The sequence below is a fragment of the Culex pipiens genome, chromosome 3 (assembly GCF_016801865.2).
Source record: "Culex pipiens pallens isolate TS chromosome 3, TS_CPP_V2, whole genome shotgun sequence".
Classification (NCBI taxonomy): Eukaryota; Metazoa; Arthropoda; class Insecta; order Diptera; family Culicidae; genus Culex; species Culex pipiens.
This window is the reverse complement of record NC_068939.1, coordinates 118,090,457-118,111,190: the sequence shown is the minus strand read 5'-3', so window position 1 is coordinate 118,111,190 and position 20,734 is coordinate 118,090,457. Positions and strand designations below refer to the sequence as shown.

The 20,734-nt window shown below is 39.3% G+C and overlaps 4 protein-coding genes across 6 annotated transcripts in view; 3 read left to right on the top strand and 1 right to left on the bottom strand.

Moving 5' to 3' along the window:
- Positions 1-2,293: 2,293 nt before the first annotated feature.
- Positions 2,294-20,734, bottom strand: part of LOC120417898 (USP6 N-terminal-like protein) — a 40,690-nt gene continuing 22,249 nt past the window's right edge. For 2 of the 3 annotated variants that reach the window (XM_052710837.1, XM_039580121.2), the window contains exon 6: positions 18,921-19,721. In XM_052710837.1, the coding sequence (XP_052566797.1) occupies positions 19,390-19,721 (332 nt within the window). In that variant the 3' untranslated portion in view covers positions 18,921-19,389. Of the gene's footprint in view, positions 2,435-18,920; positions 19,722-20,734 lie in introns of those variants that run through there. The other variant, XM_052710838.1, reaches the window with a different exon arrangement.
- On the top strand, positions 2,672-5,134 carry LOC120417902 (thioredoxin, mitochondrial). The gene is made up of 3 exons (XM_039580131.2): positions 2,672-2,872; positions 3,035-3,189; positions 4,631-5,134. Exons 2-3 carry the CDS (start codon positions 3,070-3,072, stop codon positions 4,913-4,915), a joined length of 405 nt encoding a protein of 134 aa, XP_039436065.1. The 5' UTR covers positions 2,672-2,872; positions 3,035-3,069; the 3' UTR covers positions 4,916-5,134.
- On the top strand, positions 8,466-14,780 carry LOC120417897 (EF-hand domain-containing family member C2). The gene is made up of 6 exons (XM_039580118.2): positions 8,466-8,624; positions 8,687-9,228; positions 12,823-13,336; positions 13,396-13,725; positions 13,781-14,418; positions 14,481-14,780. The coding sequence occupies exons 1-6, from the start codon at positions 8,574-8,576 to the stop codon at positions 14,689-14,691; spliced, it is 2,286 nt and encodes a 761-aa protein (XP_039436052.1). The 5' UTR covers positions 8,466-8,573; the 3' UTR covers positions 14,692-14,780.
- On the top strand, positions 11,238-12,756 carry LOC120417900 (uncharacterized). The gene is made up of 2 exons (XM_052710839.1): positions 11,238-11,330; positions 11,393-12,756. The coding sequence occupies exon 2, from the start codon at positions 11,406-11,408 to the stop codon at positions 12,615-12,617; it is 1,212 nt and encodes a 403-aa protein (XP_052566799.1). The 5' UTR covers positions 11,238-11,330; positions 11,393-11,405; the 3' UTR covers positions 12,618-12,756.

The following is a 20,734-nucleotide window of genomic DNA, read 5'->3' as shown; positions in this document are numbered from 1 at the left end:
GATATTGTCTGAAAATCGGTAAGTCGTCAGTGCAAGCCTACACATTTGACAACAAGAACTTCGACCTGGTTGTGGAGAAATTGAAGAGTAAAGACTTCAAGTTCTACACATTCGACCCCGTGCAGAAGACAGCCGTTAAGGTCGTCTTGCAGGGGTACCAAGACCGCCCGATCTCCGACCTCAAGAAGGACCTCTCGGGTGCTGGAATAACGCCGCGTAACGTAAAAGTCCTCTCGCGGAAGACAACAGTCACAGGTACTCACACACTGTACCTGTTGTACTTCGACCGAGCACCGTCAAAATTCAAGACCTGCGACGAACTAAGGCGTTGGACGGGTTTTGGGTAAACTGGCGGTTCTACTCAAAGAACCCGTCGGACGCAGCACAATGCCACCGTTGCCAGAAATTCGGCCACGGCTCGCGGAACTGCAACCTCCCGCCCCGCTGTGTGAAGTGCGGTGAAACACACCTCTCTGAGGCGTGTGCACTGCCGTGCAAGGCGAACCTGGGGGACAAGGCAGAGCAAACCAAGGCGCGCATCAAGTGCGCCAACTGTGGAGGTAACCATACCAGCAACTACCGTGGATGCAGTGCACGAAAAAATTACCTCGAGGAGCAGGAAAAGAGGAAGAAGAAAGCAGCAGCGTCCCACCCTCCTCAGCGAAGTACGAGCGTTACCGTGCCGGCTGCTGGGCAGCGTACGGTTCCCGCGGACAACTCAGCATTTCCCCCTGGCTGGGGGCGATCGTTTGCCAGCGTGGGTGCTGCCGGTAGCGGCAATGCGGCCCAGCAAGAAGTCACCGGGGAAGATCTCTTCACCCTGCCAGAGTTCTTTGCTCTCGCGGGGGAGATGATGTCGAGGTTTCGGACCTGCCGTAACAAGGCGGAGCAATTTCTAGCCCTTGGGGAGCTGATGATCAAGCACATCTACAAAGGATAAAATACTGTGATTTAGTTATAAGCTTTTTCTCTTTCTTTCCCCTTTCCTTAGCAATTTTAGCAAGTTTTTTTTTAATTTTTTCTTGCTCTTGTTAGTGCCATAGTTAAAGAAATAATTGTTCCAAAATGGTGTATAATGCAACACACAGCTGAAAGGAACTCCAAAACTCTGTTATGAATTGCAAAAGAACTGATTGTACCTTGATTGAAAAAAATGTAAGATTTGAGGAAAACAAAAATTATAACGAAAAATAAACTTTTTACGGTACTGTATTCGCAATTCGCAATTTCGCAATTTTCAGTGTAAGAACGGGCCTTGACCGATCTTATGCACTAGGTTCCCGATGAACACGCACTGCCCTTACACCTACATCTCACCCTTGCTCTAAGTCAGTAAGAGCAACACGCTAGAACACGCTTTGAGTGTTCGTGCCAGGCATGAACACCTTCTTTTCCGGTTACGCATTTTAACTCGGCCGGGGGTGGTACATTGCGTAGGGTTTGATGTAAGTATAAGCGCCTAACCATTTATAGTGTGCCTATCAACTTTCATTAAAGCAAAAACTGTTTTATTTTTAGTTTGAATTCAAAACTAGTTGTTATTTTACTGTGTATTGTTTTCTCCTGAAATCTTTCCTAGTGTTGAGTCGTGTTTATATGTTGCTATTTCTTTTGTCGCGATGTTTTGTTACAATTTTTGGTCCTAAGCATGTTATAAAAGTTTACCAAAAATACAATAGTAATATTTGTGTTAATCCTTTAACCATTCCATAAATTGAGTAAGGGCTCAAACCTCACTTGTTTGAAAAAAAAAGGATGAAGATTGGAAACAATAGACAGTAAAAGAGAATATATTTTATAAAAATCAAGAATCAATAGTAAGAGAATGATGAGCGTATTTTAAAGAATAAAAATGAGAAGCTGGATGTATTAGATGTAAAATTAGACAATAGTTAATAAATAGAGATACAAAACAAGCTTAGATTATATTAATGATAATTTACAGGACAGATAAAGAATTATTCAAATAAATAAATTCGCAATAAAATCAAAAAAGATTAGGCAAATGATAAATAGACTTGATATTACTAGTACATTTAGGAAAAGTATATTTTTAAGGAAAAAAACAAAGTTTGTTACAGCAGTATCAATTGGTAAAAAAAAGAATGAAAAGCTTTGAGAGATAAGAGAATCGAAAGTTAGTAAAATAAAAATCAAATGATGGATATTAAATATAAGAATCAGTGAAGAAGTGAGAATCAGTAGAGCATAATAAAAATAGGAGATAGGTGGTACCTGAGAATGAAGAAAAGAGAAACCCTCGTTATGCGATGTTTCAGGTACATCCACAGCAGTTGACTCAACATACTGCGAATCAAAACAATCCCGTCTACAATCACAAATTACTTCCCTTTCCCACATTGTCGCGCCCCTTTCTTTCAGCCGTCTCGACTCTGACCCGCGGTGGTCAATGGTTTACGATCCGTTTCCACAGCTAGGTCATCATGAAATAAGAATAAGAAAAGATAGAAAATTTGTAAAAATCGTATTTTATTCAAAAAGATTAAAAATACAACTATAATCATCTACACATTCTGAACATAAGCATCCCTCATTCCATTACATCCAAAGAACACGCATACATAGATACGCAAACACAACGAAAAACTGAAGTAAAACAAAACTGCGACACCTAGCGCTGCGTGAGTGAACTAACCAGGCTCATGAATATTGCTCAGAACAAAAACAACCACCAAATATCGTCGTCAGAAGTTGTCCTGTCACACCTGGTTATGGTGCACAGAGGTTTCTCATTGTTAAACTAAACTCGTTTCAATTTTTGTTGATATTTTGATGTTCCTTCAGTGCAGCTTCGTTGTACTGTAGTGTATGTGTATGTGTATTTTGTTGTTAAACGTACAGTAAGATTGTTGTAAGTATTCGAAGACAATGTCACCATTCATCATTTCTGATTGATGAGTGAGACGTGTCTGAATGGCGTGCAATGATTTAAAATATTTATATTTGCCAAGTTTACATAACAACTCATATCTTTTGCGTGGGATGACCGACCACGTACTCGTAATCATTGCAGAAGTACTGAGATAACAGAGCAGTAGCGCCACCAGCATGTTACGCATCTTCCGCAGTTCGGTGCTCGGCGAGCGATTTATCCGGAAAACGTTCTCGTTCTCGGCGGTTGCGGCAAAAAAGTTCGTCATAAAGGACCACTATGAGTTCGATCAGAAGGTGAGTGAGAGTAAATGAGGCAGCAAAAAAATAACAATAACCGGATTTTTGTTTGGCATAACACGCAAAACACGCAAGTTCAGGTTTTTGTCTACAATTTGCTCAAGTCATGAAACGCTTGAGGAATTGACGTAATAAGAAACAGGAGTGTGAACTGTGTAATTTGGGTTGACAATTTTACTACAAGAAAAGATATTCATCGAAGAATTAAAAAAATCAAATTAGAGTAAATATACCCTTTCTAATCAAACACCTATCTTCGTCATATGGAGAGTTTGATGCTCGATAAAAGCTCAAAAAATACTATTTAGGCTATAACTTACCAACAGCACCGCCTCGAGTAAGCACGCAAATGTATGCCACTTACTGGCCAAAAGGTCAAATTTAATACACTTTTGATCATAATTTCTATTTTGCGAGACCATTTCTCATCATTTTGTTGGCACACACATCCACACGCAAGATGAGAGCTTAACTGCTTAACGAAAGTCGCCATCAATATCTTTTCACTTGCGCTAACGTTTTCAAAGCGCTTTAGATATGAAATTGCTTCCATCTACCGGCAACATGTTCTTTTGAACATTAGTTAATGAGTGTAATACACTCACACACTCACTCACTCACTTGAAAAATAATCCCGAAACATGTAAATAATTAGCCAGCGCCATCAATAAAACAAACGCGCCAAGTATTTTGATGTTTGACTTATGACGACCCATTCCAATCGAAGGCTGAAGAAAACCGAGCGAGAGGCGAAGGCAAATAAAGAACAAAGGGTGGCCACCACACCACCAGAAGAGCCTGTTTGAGTGAGCCAGTGATGCCAGGAAATTTTCTCTATAAATGCTACTTTTCGTGAGTGTCCGCTTAAAATTTCATCACATTTGGCAGCACTAAGCAGACCCAAAAGAGCGCTGGAAGAAAAAAGAACTTAGCTGAAAATTGAAAAAGGGCGTGGCCGAATGCATTCTTGTCTGATTAGAATACATTTGGGAAATATATTTTTTAATGCTTGTAAAAGGAATAGAATAACTTTTAGTAAAAGTGAGATTCTCTACTCGTTGGTGTACTTGGTTTTAATAAATTTCAAGGAACACTCCAGATAATCCAGCATCATTCAAACACGACCGCTTATTAGGCTTAAAATGGGTATATTTCCCCTAGCTGGTTTAAACCTGGTAACATTGTTTAAGTTCACCGCGGAAACGTTTCTTGAAATAGGTTCAATTCTTGACTTTTTTTTGATAAGGTCCTATAAACAAATGTAAACATTGAGTGTATCCCGCTTACTCCGATCGACTTTGACATAAGGTGTGAAAGGGATACACTCAATGTTTACATTTGTTTATAGGACCTTATCAAAAAAAAGTCAAGAATTGAACTTCTGTCAGAGAGTTGAATTCTATTTCCAAATCGTTCTAAAAATTAACATCTTTTTCAGGTGATCAACAGCGAAAACCCGGTAATCGTCAACTTCCACGCCGAGTGGTGCGATCCGTGCAAAATTCTAACGCCCAAAATGGCCGAGCTGTTGGGCCCGTCGGAGGAGATCGACCTCGCGATAGTGGACGTGGACAACAACGCCGACCTGGTGCAGACGTTCGAGGTGAAGGCCGTCCCGGCGGTGCTGGCCTTCCGGAACGGGGTCGTGGTGGACAAATTTATCGGCCTCGTAGACGCGAACATGATCGAGAGTTTAATTGAGAAGTTGGCCAAGAAAAAGTAGTTAGTTACCAGGGAACTCTGGGAAGATAGAAATAACGCACGGAACCACGAGTTGCACACGACTCTCATGCGGTGCTGTGATGTACAATAAGACAAAAAAAAACAAACTTTACGTGTGAGAAACCGTTGAACCAATTACGTACTTTGAATATGTTAACTTAATGGCGATAAAGTAACGAATGAATAAAGTGAAATGCAATTTTACTTTTAAGTGATGAAATAACGCTCAGGTTGTTTTTTTGCCATTAGTGTTCCGATCACAAATCCTAAGTTTTTTGTTCATTGAGTGGTTAAGTTGCTAGATATATTTAGATTATGGCCTATCTACAATAACTTTACTTAGAAAATTGCACACTGCCTAGAAAGGAGAATGGGTTTTTGTATGGGAGCTGGTCCAAGGATGTACAGGAACGGGACCAACTTTTTTCGAAAAATCTCGCTGAGACATGAAAAAAAGTCTTCTGGACCAACTCTCTAAACCCCGGGGTTCAAAAGTTACAAGTTTGACCATTTTGGGTAAAAATGTACATAAAATCGATTTTTTGCTTTTTCTAAAATCATTCATAAAATCTCTATTTTATTATGGATTTCGATCATCTTGACTTCATTCGACGCGTATCAGCAAAAACTATGGGTTCTGATATGTCTTAGCATGATTGAAACATGAATTCTCTTGTTTCTATCCGTTTGAACCGTTAATGCAAAAGGCATACTATAGAAACAAGATGAAACTTCAAGATTTTTCAAGTTGTAAAATCTTTGGTGCTCACCCCTAGAATGATAGATTAGGATGCTAGGAACAATGTTTTCATAAATCAAAAAAATCCCAAAAATGGTTTACAACTCGCGCGCGGAGCTTGAATGAAAAAGGTGCATTTTTCGAGTATTTTTCAGAAATGCGCGTAACAATCATACTAAAGTCATTCAAATTTGGTCGCCTTGGGCTTCAAGTTATAGTTTAATGTCCCCTGAATAAATTCCCGTAAAGACATAGTCCATAAAAGCTATTGTTTGGGCATGGCAGGGCGTTTTAGGGAGAAAAATGTGTTAGCTATAATTTTTTTTAAATCACTCCTCAAAACGAGCCAAAAAATTTGCATCCAAAACTAATGCATTTAGCTTATAGGAAATTTTACGGAGATCATTTTGTATTTTTAATATTCAATTTATATCCACGCAAAGCCGAGATATTAGCATTTTCGTGAACAAAAAGTGACGAATTTTCTAAATTCTTAGTAAACACAGTATTGGTCAATTTTTAACACAGCTTTTTTTCCACAATCGATTGTTGATTTTGTTAACCCGAAATTACTGACCACCAGTAACTGCTGGTTAAATGGCCGAAAAAAATTCTAGCAGTCGACTGCTAGAATATTTTTTTGAGAAAATTTACTAAAAATTTGTTGTTATCAGCTGAAATATTTTGGGATATTCTGTACAAAACAGGCTGGACCATAATTTTCAACTATTTTTCAGCATTTTTTTTGTTGTTTCAACCGAAATATTTTTGCATGCAGCAAATTATGAAGGGTTTATAACAAAACATTGCTTACAAAATCAATGTGAGTGTCGGTATAAATTTTCATTAAATATCTAACGATACAGGCTGGGCCGAATTTCTAGCTATATTTTCAACTAATGTCTTACTTGAATACACAAAAATATTCGTACATGTAATCAATAATCAGCTGTTGTCAGCAATATTTTTTTATTGAATTTGCAGTAAATTTTGTAATACTGCCTCGTGAACAAATGCTGGGTGTTTTTATATTCGCATTTATTCTGGCTAAAATCTCAACTGTTTATAGGTACTATTTTTTCATGAAGTAATTAAATTACTGGTAAAAAGTATAAGAACAAAACTTTTTTTCATACTGTTGTTATAAAACATGTAAAGTTTGATTAATGTTTTAAATGATTACCCTGCATAAATCTAAAAAAACATATTGAAAATGTTGTTAAAGATACTAAAAAAGATGTTTAATTTAACATGAATTCCTGAAAAATAGAAACCGAGCATAATTTTCACCAAGTTTTAAGCTTTTATTTTTATTATTTTGTATAAAATTAAGAGTTGTATTCACTTACCATCATTGTGAAATCATCCGATAAGTCATCATCTACAACGGTCTCAGATTTAGTTATTTTTCTGTTGGTTGGACACAGAATTTTCACAAAGCGAACATTTTTGCTGCAAATAGACATATTAAATTTATTAGTCACTTAATAAGACATTCATGTTCGGCTATAAACTGAAAAAAGAACGTAAGTAAATGTTGCATACATTAAAATGATGAATGAAGAATATCAATAATGCTACTTACCAAGTTTATATTTATTTAACTACTTTTGGCAACACAAATTCATTGCATTTGATTTTATCTTAAATCATCGTACTCCGATTCCTGCAAAAAAAATTGAGTTTAACTTACCAGTTTATTAAGCATTCCTATTGCAACAAAATTTTCAAGATAATAATTATCTTTTATATATTTTATATATTTTTATTTTTGTGATACATATTTTCCCTCACATTTATTTTTTATGTTGTCATTTGTACGCATTTCTATGTATTTTATAATTGATTATTCTGAAAAAATAATGGTTCATTACGATTTTATCCGTCGTAAGCTCGAAGCTCTTTAATAATTCAGTTTTCTAAAAAGAATCACATTAGATAAATTATTGTGCAAAAATAAACCCATACTACCTACTTACTTAGATAAACCAACATTTTGTTAAATTTGCCCGGGCTGCTCTATCCGTGCATAGTTGGCCCGCATCTCCCTTCTACTGCCCTCTCTTTCCTTCAAACATTCTTATAACGTGTTCAACTCACTCGCATCAGAGGTCCTCATGGCGAAGGTCGTCCTCTTGCTCTTCATAGTATATAACCTGCAAAGAAATCATTAACAAACCTACTCACCAATTCCACCTCTCCAGTTGTAACACTTTGATTTGCCACTTCAACATTAGCCAAATAGTGTGATTTTCACCTTTCACATTCTCTCACTTCACAATTAACAACACAAACTCAACAAATCGACTGCTCTCGTTCGAATCCTGACTTCAAATGACAGACGTAAACAAACCCAAGTTCATCTTTTAAATATTCAACCAATTGTTAATTATATTCAACCAACAAAATTGTTGATTTTTCTAAAACCAAAGCTAACAATCGAGCACGTTCATTCGAGTTCGGGAAATCTGTCTGTGATCTGTGATTTGTCTGTGATTAAAAAAAAGTACCCACGTTGTTAATGGATATTTATGTACAAATACCGAAATTGTACATATCAAATTTCTGGCCGACACGTGTCTGAAATCAATATTATTTGCTAAAATGGCTAATGTGCTCAAAAAGTAACAATACCTAAGAAAAGTATCTTACGGGTTAAATTCTGCTCTTCTTCAGTTTTTTTAGATTGGCTAATTTTATTCAAAACTTCCCCCTAAAACCCGTACCTGTTTTGTTGAAAATACCATAGTTACAAGCTAACGTAAATAACTACACAGACGACCAGGGAACTAGGATTCCGAACATGAGGTAACCAAGGGAATGATGGCTCCTGTTTTGTTGATACTTCCAGAAGGTTTACAAAACTCACTTTTTCAAACTTGACAGGCGGATTCCGCAAAAATAGTCAATTAACTTCAAAATGCTTCGCTGTTCCGGACTTCCGTTTCTTCCGGGAAACACCTTTCCGGATGTGAGTATCGCGACTTCCGTTCAAACATCTGTCTTCGTCACAGCAAAACCACTTCGTTACAGCTCAGCCAAACGCGCTTCCACAAGTCGCACCACTTTGACCGCTGGAGCCGAACGTGCATGCTAGCGGACCAGAAGCGACCCGGAATCGGTGGCAAGCAGTACTCCCCGACCGATGGCCCCGAGTACTGTCTCCCTTCATTGTACCCACCCCGCCAGGGCCCACTACTCCCGTCGTGGCTATCGTACGACCGGAAGGTTCTGTGCTTCCACGGCTTCTTCCAGGAAACCCTGTCCGAGGTGGACCGCATTCCGTACCAGATCCGGAAGGTGAAAATCCTGTACTACCTCGAGGACGGCACGATGCAGGTCAGCGAGCCACGCACCATGAATTCCGGCATTCCGCAGGGTTGCCTGGTGACGCGCCAACGCATTCCCCGGCCGGTGCCGTACGACGGGGAGTTCACCTCGCTGCTTGACCTCAACATCAACCACACGGTGCAGCTGTTCGATCGCGTGTACACCATCACCGGATGTGACGACTTTACGCGCCGTTTTCTGAACCGGCTGGGCGTGTCCGTGCCGGAATGTGTCGAGCCACCGATGTAAGTATTACATGTTTTGTGGAATGTGGTTATCAAAACCCAAGGACATCACGATTTTCAGAATTACCACGGGTTGATACTTATTTCCAAAAAAAAAGTCTTTCTTCTCCATCGGTGCTTTTTAGTAAAATATTTTTCAAAAAATCATGGCTATTTCAAAATTGATTGCGTTGCTCGTTTTTACTTTGGTAGGCAAACATTTCAAAAATCAAAGCGATGACCTTTATATTTATTGGTACAAAATTTTCAGACATTTCCTGAAATCAATTTTCAGTACTCAAAAAAAAATCAGTGCAAACATCTTTTTTTGTTTTTTTTTTTTAAAGAAATTCAAGTATTTTTTTAGTGTGCCTCCAATATCTTTACTTTTTATTGACGGAAAATGTGCTAAAATCAAGTTCCAGCACTTGAAAAAAAGAATTAGTAGGTACGTAAAAATATTTCAAAATCAAATCTAATCAAAATCAAATTATTCGCTCTACAGCATTGCCTTAGCGTTCTCGATTGCGAGATTCCTACTCGAAACTAAGTGTCCGAAGGCTTGATTGTTGAGGCAATTGCAAACCTCTTTTTACACATAAGCTTCCATCCACCCCGGGATTCGAACTGACGACCTTTGGATTGTGAGTCCAACTGCCGAACAGCGACTCCACCGAGACAGGGTCCAGGAAGATGACTCCTACAGCTGGATTGAGCTAACGACCTAACCTCTAGGTTAGACCGGGCCAACATTTACTTCCCCGTCCGACGAAAGGCGTGATCAGACAAATCTCGTCTCGAAACCACGCTTACCCCTACACCACGGTCTCGGCAAACTTAGCATTATTTTATTATTTTTGAAGTGTCATTATTTTCTCAATGCACACGATTTGTAATCGGAGCATTTTCAAATTTTTTGGACAATTTTCCACAAGGAGAAGGTAAAATAAGTTTGTAAATAATAACAAATGATGTGTTTTTGAAACATAATTCAAAAATATCTCCAAATTTGTAGGCATTTTCAGTTGAACAAATTTCATATAAAATGTGATAAATTTTGATTCGTGCTTCGAATTAAGTTTAAATTGCCGATAATTTTTTGAACGAAACCAGTTTAAACGAATTTCAGGCAAAATTCAGACTATTTTTTACATTTTTACCTAATATTTAAAGGTATTTTATTTAAAAGCTTTATTAGCTTATTTATTTACAGTATGTAAAAAAAGTATTTACACCCCTTGGGCACTAAGCACATTTTGTGATGAAACATGTAAAAAATTTAAAGTTTGACAGGAACCTAGAACTACGTTTTGTTCAGAAACTCATGCCGAACATTTTGCTACAAAAAGCTCATGAAAAGATGATTTCTATAAAAAGTTATATAACAAATACTATTACAAAAATAAAAAACGTGCAAAAAAAGTTTGTACACCTTTCGAAAAATTTACATGAATAATGTTATTTGTTGACAAATCACCATAAATCCAGTCTCCCAACTCTAAATAGGCATCCTTGACTGATTAAAAAATAATTTGGATTGAATATAAAGTTTACTAACTACTTAGTATAAAAGTTTATATAACTCTGGAAATTCTATATAAAACTTATCTAAACTTAATTTTGCAAACTTTTAATTCAACTAAATGTCAATATATTACCATAGAATTGCTAAATAAACATTTTGGAGTAGGTATAACACCGTTTTGGGGGTATTAGTATCGATAGAATAGATTTTTCGTTGGAATTTCGTACCAACCCGGAATTACGTCGTAGGAAAATCCGCCGGCATCCGAACCGGTACACGATTCACAAGTCAACCTATGTGGAATCGGAAAGGGCATAAAATTTCCGATCTTTTGATACCCAAACATCTAGGTTTTTTTTAAACCTACGTTTTTAAATGCAGAATCGACCACCAAATGTTCAGAACGATCCGTGGAACATTTTGCAAAACGGATCACGCTGCAGGGCAGTTCACGCCTCCCTGTCAAAACAGTTAGTTTGACAGTTTGTTAAACTTCAAGTTCATTACTGAACCCTTTTGTTTTGCGTTGTTTATTAATTTTGTACGAACTGTTCGGAAAGGTCAAAGGTACAGGAAATCGTTGAGAACATTATCCTTGGTAAGAAAGTTATCGGACATTCTGCCGAACAAACAGAATATTTCAATCCAGGTTTGTTCTAGCGATCTCAGCACAATGACGGAGCCAGACTTCACCAACCCGGATTTGACGGCCGAGCTGGCTGAAACTATCAAACAAGAACCGCCGGAACTCGAACCTGAGGGAGCAGAAATCCCATCATGTTCGACTGAGAAGAAGAAATCGCAACCGGAACGACAGGAGCCGGAGCAGGTGGAGGGCGAATGGCCACCGATTCCTAACTGGCAAAACCCCAAACGTGAGCGCTTTGAGTCCATCAGAAATGGTCCGTATACCGACGAGGCACTGAACGCTCGCGTGTTGGATCCACGCTGCGATCCGGACTGGCCACTGGCCCATCTCTATCCGATTTACTTGAGCAACTTTCGCTGCTCCAATCTGAACATGTGCCAGAAGGCTGTCCGGCAGTACTTTGCTGCGCGGGGTTTGCTGGTGCGTTGGTGCTTTAGCCGGGCCGACGATTACTTTCGGCAGTTCCAGCGGAACGCCAACCTGTACGATGGACTGATTTACTTTGGTTCTGAATGTGAAGCGATTCGTGCGATGAACGCCTGCAACAATCAGCGCTACAACCATTACACGATGAATGCGTTTCCTGGGCGGGAGCCGGTTTACTTCCGGGCGGATCGTAGCATCCAGTACCGGAACATGCGCTTCGGTTACGTCTACAGCGAGGAATTTCTGTGGCGCCATCTGGTTCGTTACGGAGCCGGACCCAACACCGTGGTCAAGTTCGACATCAGCAATGGCGCGGCCGAATTCCACAACGTCGCTCAAATGCAAAAGGCACTCGCGGAAGAGCGTCAGTTTGTTCCGTCGCCGGTGGCCCACGACCAGGCTCTGCGAAAGCAACGCTACATCGAAAGCGACGTGAAGGACCAAATTCTGGATAGCGTTCGACAGAATCCAACGTCCGTTGAGCTGGACCTGAACGATCCCTTCCTCGAAGCGATACAGGCCAACAAACGGCCGAATGCGATCGAGTGCTGGGGTCCGCCGGAACAGGGCACCGGAAAGGGCGTGATTGGGATTCCGTTGACAAAGAAGCAGATGGCGAGTAAGCTGGCAAACATGCGCGGTGTCGCCGAACGGGCTTTGGCCCAAGGACGGACCCCTAACTACTTTGGGAGAACAAAGGAAGATCAGAAGATGCTGCGGCGGATCTACCACGAAGTTCGGTGCGAGCAGCAGCAGATGAAAAGGAGCGCGGGTGGAAACCGTCATGTTGAGGAATCCAACGATTTTTGACTCAATTTGATTTGTTTGAATCTTTATATGTATCTGGACTTTTTAGTGCAACATTTGAATTTCATGAGTTGCAATTGACTTGAAACTTATTTTTGTTATTTTATTCCATCGAATATGCATTGTTATCGATTGTTACTTGATATCAAATAAATAAACTCCAATGAATTTAAATTTATAAGTGTTGTTTGAAAATGATTCTTCACAGCGATCCAAGCACCGAACTCCGCAAGAAGCAGGACGCTGCCAAGCTGGCCAAACGACCCGCCTACAAGATCGACACGCTGGGCAAGTTTCTCGAGTACGATCGCAAAGTGCTCCGTTTCCAGGGCTTCTGGGACGATCGGTCCAGTCTGTTTGGCGACCTGCACGAGCTGGAGGTGCTGTACCATTTGAGCGATGATACGTTCGAAGTCAAGGAGAAACTTCCGCTCAATTCCGGTCGGGACTCGAACGGAATGTTTCTGCGGAGGGGCCGCCTGCCGAAGCAGTTTGATCGACTTCCGGTGATGGGCGAGGGAACGCCGGTGACGGTGCTTAACGTGCTGGGCGGGGGACTCAAGGGCGGTCGATACCTGACGGACAGCGTTGGGATCGGGAAGAGGGATGACAATTACTATCGGGACGCGGACTTGGCGATCGGGAAGATGATCAACGTTTATGGAAGAACGATCATGCTGACTGGTTGCGATCGCTACACGCAGGATTATTACAGGACGAAGGTAGGGAGATGATTGTGGGTTTAGAGATCTCCGATATTAACCGTTTTTGACGATTCCAGTTTGGTTGCGAAGACTTCACCCCCATCCAGGGCTACAGCGTCATTAGGGACGAATACCAACGGCGGTGCCGTCGCGAACGGGAGCTCCCGCCGTACAATGGCTGGGGATCGCACGAGGACTCCGAAGGTAACTGCATCACGGTGGAACCGCACCCGCCCAAGATCGACTTCCGCAAGTTTGTCATCTACGATCGGTGCAATCTGCGCTTCGGATCGCGCATGATCTCCAAGATCAAGGAGAACAACGATCGGTTCTTCGTAATCACTTACTACCTGAGCGACGATACGGTGTCTGTGTACGAGCTTCAGATCAGGAACTCGGGCTTTCAGGTAATTGCTGTACACTCACAAATCTAAAATACCTCACATTTCCGTATCTTTTTAGGGTGGTGAGTTCATCAAACGTGCCAGAATTCTAACCCCGAATCAAGACATCTTCACGCCGAACCGACCATCGTACTACAAAGCCCAAGATTTCTATCTCGGCACGACCGTCATCCTACAAGACCATAAATTCAACGTAACAAACGCCGACATCTACGCGCTCAAGTTCATGGAGTCGCACTGCGAAGAGTTCCCACTCTCCAATGTGTCAAAAATCGTCCAGAAAATCCGTAACGCCCTGCAACCGATCTACAAGGATTACGTGGCCAGGCACATGTCCAAGGTGGTGCACAAGAAGATCGACGACGTGAGCGTGGCCACCGTGAGTTACGAAGCCCTTCGGGACATGCTGCTGGAACTGCTCGGCGACCAAATCGTTGACCAGGAAATTGTCACCCTGTGCCGTCAGTTTTCGGCCGAGTCCAAACAGCACGTCAAGTGCGACAAGGAGCTAGTTCGATCGGCGGTTCATGCCGAGCTAACCCGAGACCTGTGGCACGACTTGCAGCGCACCAAAGAGCACTTGTACCACCAGGATCCCACCTCGGACGGTTGGATGACCCCGAGTCAGATCGTAAAAACCATTAAAGCCTGTCGAATCCCGCTGGACAACGCCCTCATCGATGGAATGCTGGAAGTGTAAGTCAAAATACCTCCAAAAATAACCCCTCATTCCCTAAACGACCCACAACCCGTTCCAGCCTTAACCGGAACAACCGCGGAGACATCGAGGTGAGCGATTTCCTGAGCATGCTGGACCCGATCGAGGCACCCTGTAAGCCGTTGCAGCCGCTCAACATCAAGCACGACATCTGCTTCTTCACGCCGTACCGCGTGACGGGTAACCTGATCGACTGGGACAAGCTGTTGGCCAGCATCGACCTCGAGAGTAGCCTCACGACGCAGACGTAACGGTCAAAATTTGCACTGCCAAAGCATTGTGTGTCAACTGGGTATTTATTTGTGAGCGATTTTGAATGCACCGATTTTGTAGAAATTAATTTTGAAATGATCTGCAAATAAGCTGTGTTTTAATTGTGCTTGAAGAAACACTAACAATGTCCATGTCGTCAGCAAAGCAGGTTAATAATCGTGTCCCAAATTTTGAAGTCCGCCCGTCTCAGGACATCTTCCAACCCGATGTTGAAACAAAGATACCGTCGCATAGCCGCTGCCCCTTGTGCGATCCGATTCGGCTCGACGGGCTCGAAATCTATCGAAATATTCACGATCGATCGAGTCATTTGCTACTGAAGATTTAGTGGATTTGGAGCAAAAAGGTTTGGTCCGTCGTCGATTTGGCCGCCACGAAACCGGCTCCATGGCATGCTTTGACAGACGATAGAAGATGATCACTTTTTAGGCCACACTGAGAGCAGTAATGGCACGATATTCTCACATTCCAACTCGTCCCCCTTCTTGACGATTTTTATAGAATCCTCAGGTAGCTGTTCTGTGTCCCAGACCTTGACTATCCCCCAGAGCGAACTGATCGCCGACTTGTCCGGGCACATCTTGAGCAGTTCCACCCCGTTATCGCCTTTCAATTTCCCCAGCCTGGATGCTGTTCAAACCAAGCCGCTGGGGTGCTCTGTCCTCTGTCCTATGCATCCAAAGTGATCATCCACGTTTCGATCACCTCACGCTCGTCCGTCAAGATTCCTCCGACCTTACCCCGACACATTTCGACTCGCGGCATGGAAACCTTTCTGAGATTATCTGAGTTTCTTGTAGAACTTACGCGTTTCGTTGGAGCGATGTAGATGTTCCATGTCCTTGGCACTCCAGTTTCTTTCGTCGTTCCAGATAATACCGCTGCGGGCAACGGTCACGATCTTGATGTGTCTCCGTATCGTTTGGTGATCAGCAGTTGTGCTCGTAAGGGAGGATACGCTGAATGTTCTACAGTGAACTCTCTAGTTGTCGATATTGAAGGGACCGTTGAGAGTGGGAGGTATCAAATTCAGGGTGACCACTCAAAGCCCTTTTTCAAATTCAAAAAAATCTAAATGAACTTAAAAAAAATCCATTTATAGGCAATTTTTGAAAATGGACATTCACTAGGAAATTCATTATTATGATTCAGAGTTGGAACACAAACAATTAGTCTTTGAAATATAATCGAAAGATCAACAATACTTATAACTTTCATGTTATTTTATAAATTGGCAAACGTATACTTTTTGATACTTCGTTTCAACCTTGGTTTCAACTGGAAATGACAAAAAGTTAAAGATAACTGAACTTGAAATTTCGTTCCTATTTTTTTAAATTTCATCATCATTTCAAATCAAAGAACGATTTAAACATAATTACTGTTATTATTCTTTCAAAGGATTCAGAAAAATGCTAAGGAATTCATAAAAAAAATTTTGCCAAGTTCCCTCTTTAATTTTGTAATTTTTGATATTGATTTTTTTAATCAATGTTAATTTATCTAGTGGCCAGCATTTAACTCTTTTTTATTTTTTATTTTTTTTCACTGAGAATTCAGTTTGATATGATTTGTGTTTTCCCACTTATTTTAAGCAAAATGTTTGGAGAGACAAAGTTTTTAAACAATTTTGCAATAAACTGAAAATTTCTTGGATTTTTTTTTGCAATTTCAATATTTTCTTCATGGTTTTAAAACGTGAAAAAGTTTATAAATTTTGGATTTTATTCGATATTTAAATTTTCCGAAAAGTGAAAATCAAGCTTTATCTATGGTAGGTAATCCATACTCTCAAAAAAAGTTCAAGGGCAATATTTGGAAAAAAAACATATTATAAATTACTTAATGAATTTAGTTAAACAATTAAAAATATTTACAAAAAAAAACATTGCCAAACTCAAGTTGTCATAACTCTAAGCTGGCCATTAGGCTCTATTTTTATATTATTTTTTCATTAACTTTACCTCTTGTTTGATAAAACATTAATTAATAGAGATCATTTGATTTAAAAAAAAAATATTATGAAAATCTGTGTCAAAGGCATCCAATATTCATACATTTGGATTGTCTTAAACAGCTTTTCCATACTCAAATATATTGAAATAGTGGAAAGAACCTTAAATTTAAAGTAAGTTACTAAAGCAGAATTCAGTGTATTCAATTGGAAAATTGTAAAAAAAAAACAAAATTATTCAAGAGTTGAAAAATAATTTTCAAACAAGTATGCCTAGAATTCCCGACTTTTCCCGACTTTTTGACAAAAAATCATAAATTCCCGACTTTTTCCCGATTTTTGGCGGAATTTGGCGAATTCCCGACTTTTTCCCAACTTTCCCGATTTCCCGACTTGAGTGGCCACCCTGATTTCAAATTATAGAACGAGAAATCAAAGTATGCTTCTTGAAGGGACTGGCTAATTTATTGACAGTTGGAGCAATATTGATATAGAGAAGATCGACAGCCAGAGAGTCGACTGTACATTGCCCAATGTTCCAAGTGATTTGTTGACATTTTTCGGCACCTTCCGCAAACGTCAAACCAGTACACTCAACCCCCGGTGGTTGGTCACTTTTTTGTTTGACATTTTATTAGTTTGTGTTTGGGTGGTCAAAGTCCAACTAAAAAGTAACGAACTGTCACTTTTTACACAGGACTTACACTTGCTATTATACCAAACGTTTGGTAGTGTGTGTGAGCTCCGTGTAAAGACGGTGTCAAACTCAAAAGTGACCCCGTCGTTTGACAACAATTGGTGACAACCCATCGGGGTTTCAGTGTACAAATTTGGTGCCGGTCTTAGCCTGTCTCACACATTTTCACTGAAACACACGTGCAAAAAATGTAAGTAATGCAGGCAAGCTGTCAAATTTCTAACCTTAAAATCAAGTCGGCGTAAAACCTAATCGAGAAATTAAAAGTGAGAGTGTGTGCGTACAACATGGAGTTAAACTTTTCAAAGTGCCATGGTAATCTTCACAGCAACTTCATAGAAAGTTTAACTCCATGTTGTACACACTCTCACTTTTAATTTCTCGATAGAGTTAGACGTGCGCATGTATTGCGTGTACGTACACGAAGGGTTTTTAGGTTAAAATTTATACCCGCCAGCAAAAACAAATGATAAGCTAGTGTGCGTGAGATCGGGCTTAGATAACTCTATGGGAGAATCGATGGATTATAAAGCTATCAAACGTCAAAAACAATAACAAGGCAACATTCTCGAGGGGCCAGTGAGTATTTTTTTTATTTGTATAATAGGTGGTCTTCCCTATGACCATAGAAGCCATTTTGTGTCATTGGTTCACCCACACAAGTCTCCATACAATTTTGGCAGCTGTCCATACAAAAATGGTACATAAAGATTCTGGTGCATTCGACAAAGTTTAAAAATGGTAGAGAATTGCTCGCATAAATTTCAATAAGGCTTTGTAGTCATGAATTTACCAACACATTCAAAGCAGCAGGGGATTTGTTTGCATCAGATTTGCTATCTCTTTCTAGCAAAAGTTTCTAGTCAGGCGACTTCTATCTGTTATACTTTTAGTCCGCCCGACCCCCAAAAAACATTTCGCAGGGTTGTGACAGCTCGAGGTGTCATGTAGGTAATTTTTGGGTTAAACTATATTTTTCTCACTGGCCCTAGAAAGCCTTATTGAAATTTTCAAGTTCTCTAAAAAAAAAAAATGTTTTGCCCCTTGACAAACTTTCAAAAATATTTGCGACAGCATAATAGAAAGCCAAACGAAAAAAAAATAACTTTTTTAATAAGTTTACCTTATTAGAAAAAAAAAGTTTTAAAGTCGCCAGACCGATAAAAAATCTGTTCTGAAAGTAAAGAGGGGATTCGTTTATTCGAATTTCACTACTTCGAATGTCCGCTAATTCGAACGTATTCGAAATAAGAAGCACTCAACCGTCAAAACCAGTTATCAAACTGAAGTTGAATTCTCAACCCCATTGTTCGCCAATTTGCAAACACGTGATTTCAAGCTTTTGACAACTGCCAGTCGTTCCAATTAGCGAATTCGGATTCGCTCATTCGAAAGCAGTTCCATTCGAATTAGCGAATCCGCTCTGTACACATTTTCAATGGTAATAATAATAATAATAATTGTACCTAATATTCAAGATGTTAAAAATAAAATATTAAAATGATAAATAGATGGCGATAGGAGGTGATATTAATTTAAAAAGCATGAAAAAATCAAATATTTTCAATAAATTAGTTCACTTTAATAATTCTTTTCGGCCGAATAGTTTACACGCACTTTGAGAAACAACGGAATCAATCTAGAATTCACTTCAATATCTTAACTACACCATCGTTTACGTTTCTGTTACAGAAAAAAAGAAGAATTCACAGTTTTCCTTCAAGCTGGAATTTCTACAGTATAAAAACGAACTTACGCGCTAGCTTTTTCTTATAAACTACGTAGAGTACGACAAAAATGCATCTCAATAATGTTTTTGCGAAAGATTTTTTCTTTTCTTTATTGCTGTATAATCACTCATTTCCCGATGGCAATAGTTTGTCACGATTCACAACAATCCGAGTACATTTTTTTCAAAAAAGAACAAAAATCTTCGAGGTCCACGTTGTGTGTTGGCAGTGTTGCTAGTTGTTTTTTGTTTTCTATCTTGCTTGGACGGCGGGTTTGTCTGGCTGGAGACAACTCCTACTCGGACAGCTGCTTCTCGGTAACCTCGTCGTCGTCCTCGTCCCCATCGTCTCCGACTCCCTCGGGCGGCACCAGTACAATCTCCGGCGGCGGAACCGCGTGGTCACTCGGCAGCGAGCACAGGTCCAGCTGCGTCGACAGGATGCTTACGTTGTCCTCGATGCTGCCGCCGCCGCACAGCGGGCCGGAATGGGCGCCACCACAGTTTTGGGCCGTGGCCAACCGGAAGATATCACAGGTACGCTCGTACGACGCGATGCTGACGTCGTTGGTGGACGTGACGGACGTCCCCGTCAGCGACTGCTTCGTGATGCTGCCCTCGTCGTAATCTGGGAAGGGGTGAGATAACGGGGAGCGGTGATTTTTTTGGGGAGGCTTTGTCTTTGAAATGTTGCGAGAAATTATAAGGTTTCTTACCTTGAAAAAATGAGGAGTAGAATAATAACCAAACAATCATGCCACGTGCAAAACTAAAGAAACACGATTTGTAAATCGATTTGTAATAAAAAGGACGTTTTCGGATTTTGTATGACATCTGCCTTGCATAATAGTTTCGAAGTTCCTATTTATATGACTCTTAGAAACATTTTATTAAATATTTTTGAATTTAAGAATTGTAGAATTTTTGATTCAAAGACTTGTAGAATTTTTTATTCTAAGAATTTAAGAATTTTATAATATTTAAATTTAAGAATATTTAAATTTAAGAATTTCAGAATCTTAGATTTTTAGAATTTAAAAATTGTAGAATTTTTGAATTTAAGAGTTTAAGAATTGTAGAATTGTATTTTTAGAATCTCAGATTTTTAGAATCTTAGATTTTCAGAAATTAACAATTTCAAAAAAAATGAAATTAACAATTTAAAAATTTTAGAATTTCAGAATTTAAAAATTTTAGAATTTTAGAATTTTGGAATTTGGAATTTTGGATTTTGGAATTTTGGAATATTGGAATTTTGGAATTTTGAATTTTGGAATTTTAAAATTTTGGAATTTTGGAATTTTGGAATATTGGAATTTTGGAATTTTGGAATTTTAGAATTTTAGAATTTTAGAATTTTAGAATTATAGAATTCTAGAATTTTAGAATTTTTGAATTTTAGAATTTTAGAATTTTAGAATTTTAGAATTTTAGAATTTTAGAATTTTAGAATTTTAGAATTTTAGAATTTTAGAATTTTAGAATTTTAGAATTTTAGAATTTTAGAATTTTAGAATTTTAGAATTTTAGAATTTTAGAAGTTTAGAATTTTAGAATTTTAGAATTTTAGAATTTTAGAATTTTAGAATTTTAGAATTTTAGAATTTTAGAATTTTAGAATTTTAGAATTTTAGAATTTTA

Bases quoted from the DNA above. Each gene is read 5' to 3' on its own strand.
- LOC120417902 (XM_039580131.2), top strand. From the start codon at position 3,070: ATGTTACGCATCTTCCGCAGTTCGGTGCTCGGCGAGCGATTTATCCGG. The intron at 3,190-4,630 runs GTGAGTGAGAGT...CATCTTTTTCAG, and splicing joins ACTATGAGTTCGATCAGAAG to GTGATCAACAGCGAAAACCC.
- LOC120417897 (XM_039580118.2), top strand. From the start codon at position 8,574: ATGCTTCGCTGTTCCGGACTTCCGTTTCTTCCGGGAAACACCTTTCCG. The intron at 8,625-8,686 runs GTGAGTATCGCG...ACTTCGTTACAG, and splicing joins CGGGAAACACCTTTCCGGAT to CTCAGCCAAACGCGCTTCCA. The intron at 13,726-13,780 runs GTAATTGCTGTA...GTATCTTTTTAG, and splicing joins TCAGGAACTCGGGCTTTCAG to GGTGGTGAGTTCATCAAACG.
- LOC120417900 (XM_052710839.1), top strand. From the start codon at position 11,406: ATGACGGAGCCAGACTTCACCAACCCGGATTTGACGGCCGAGCTGGCT.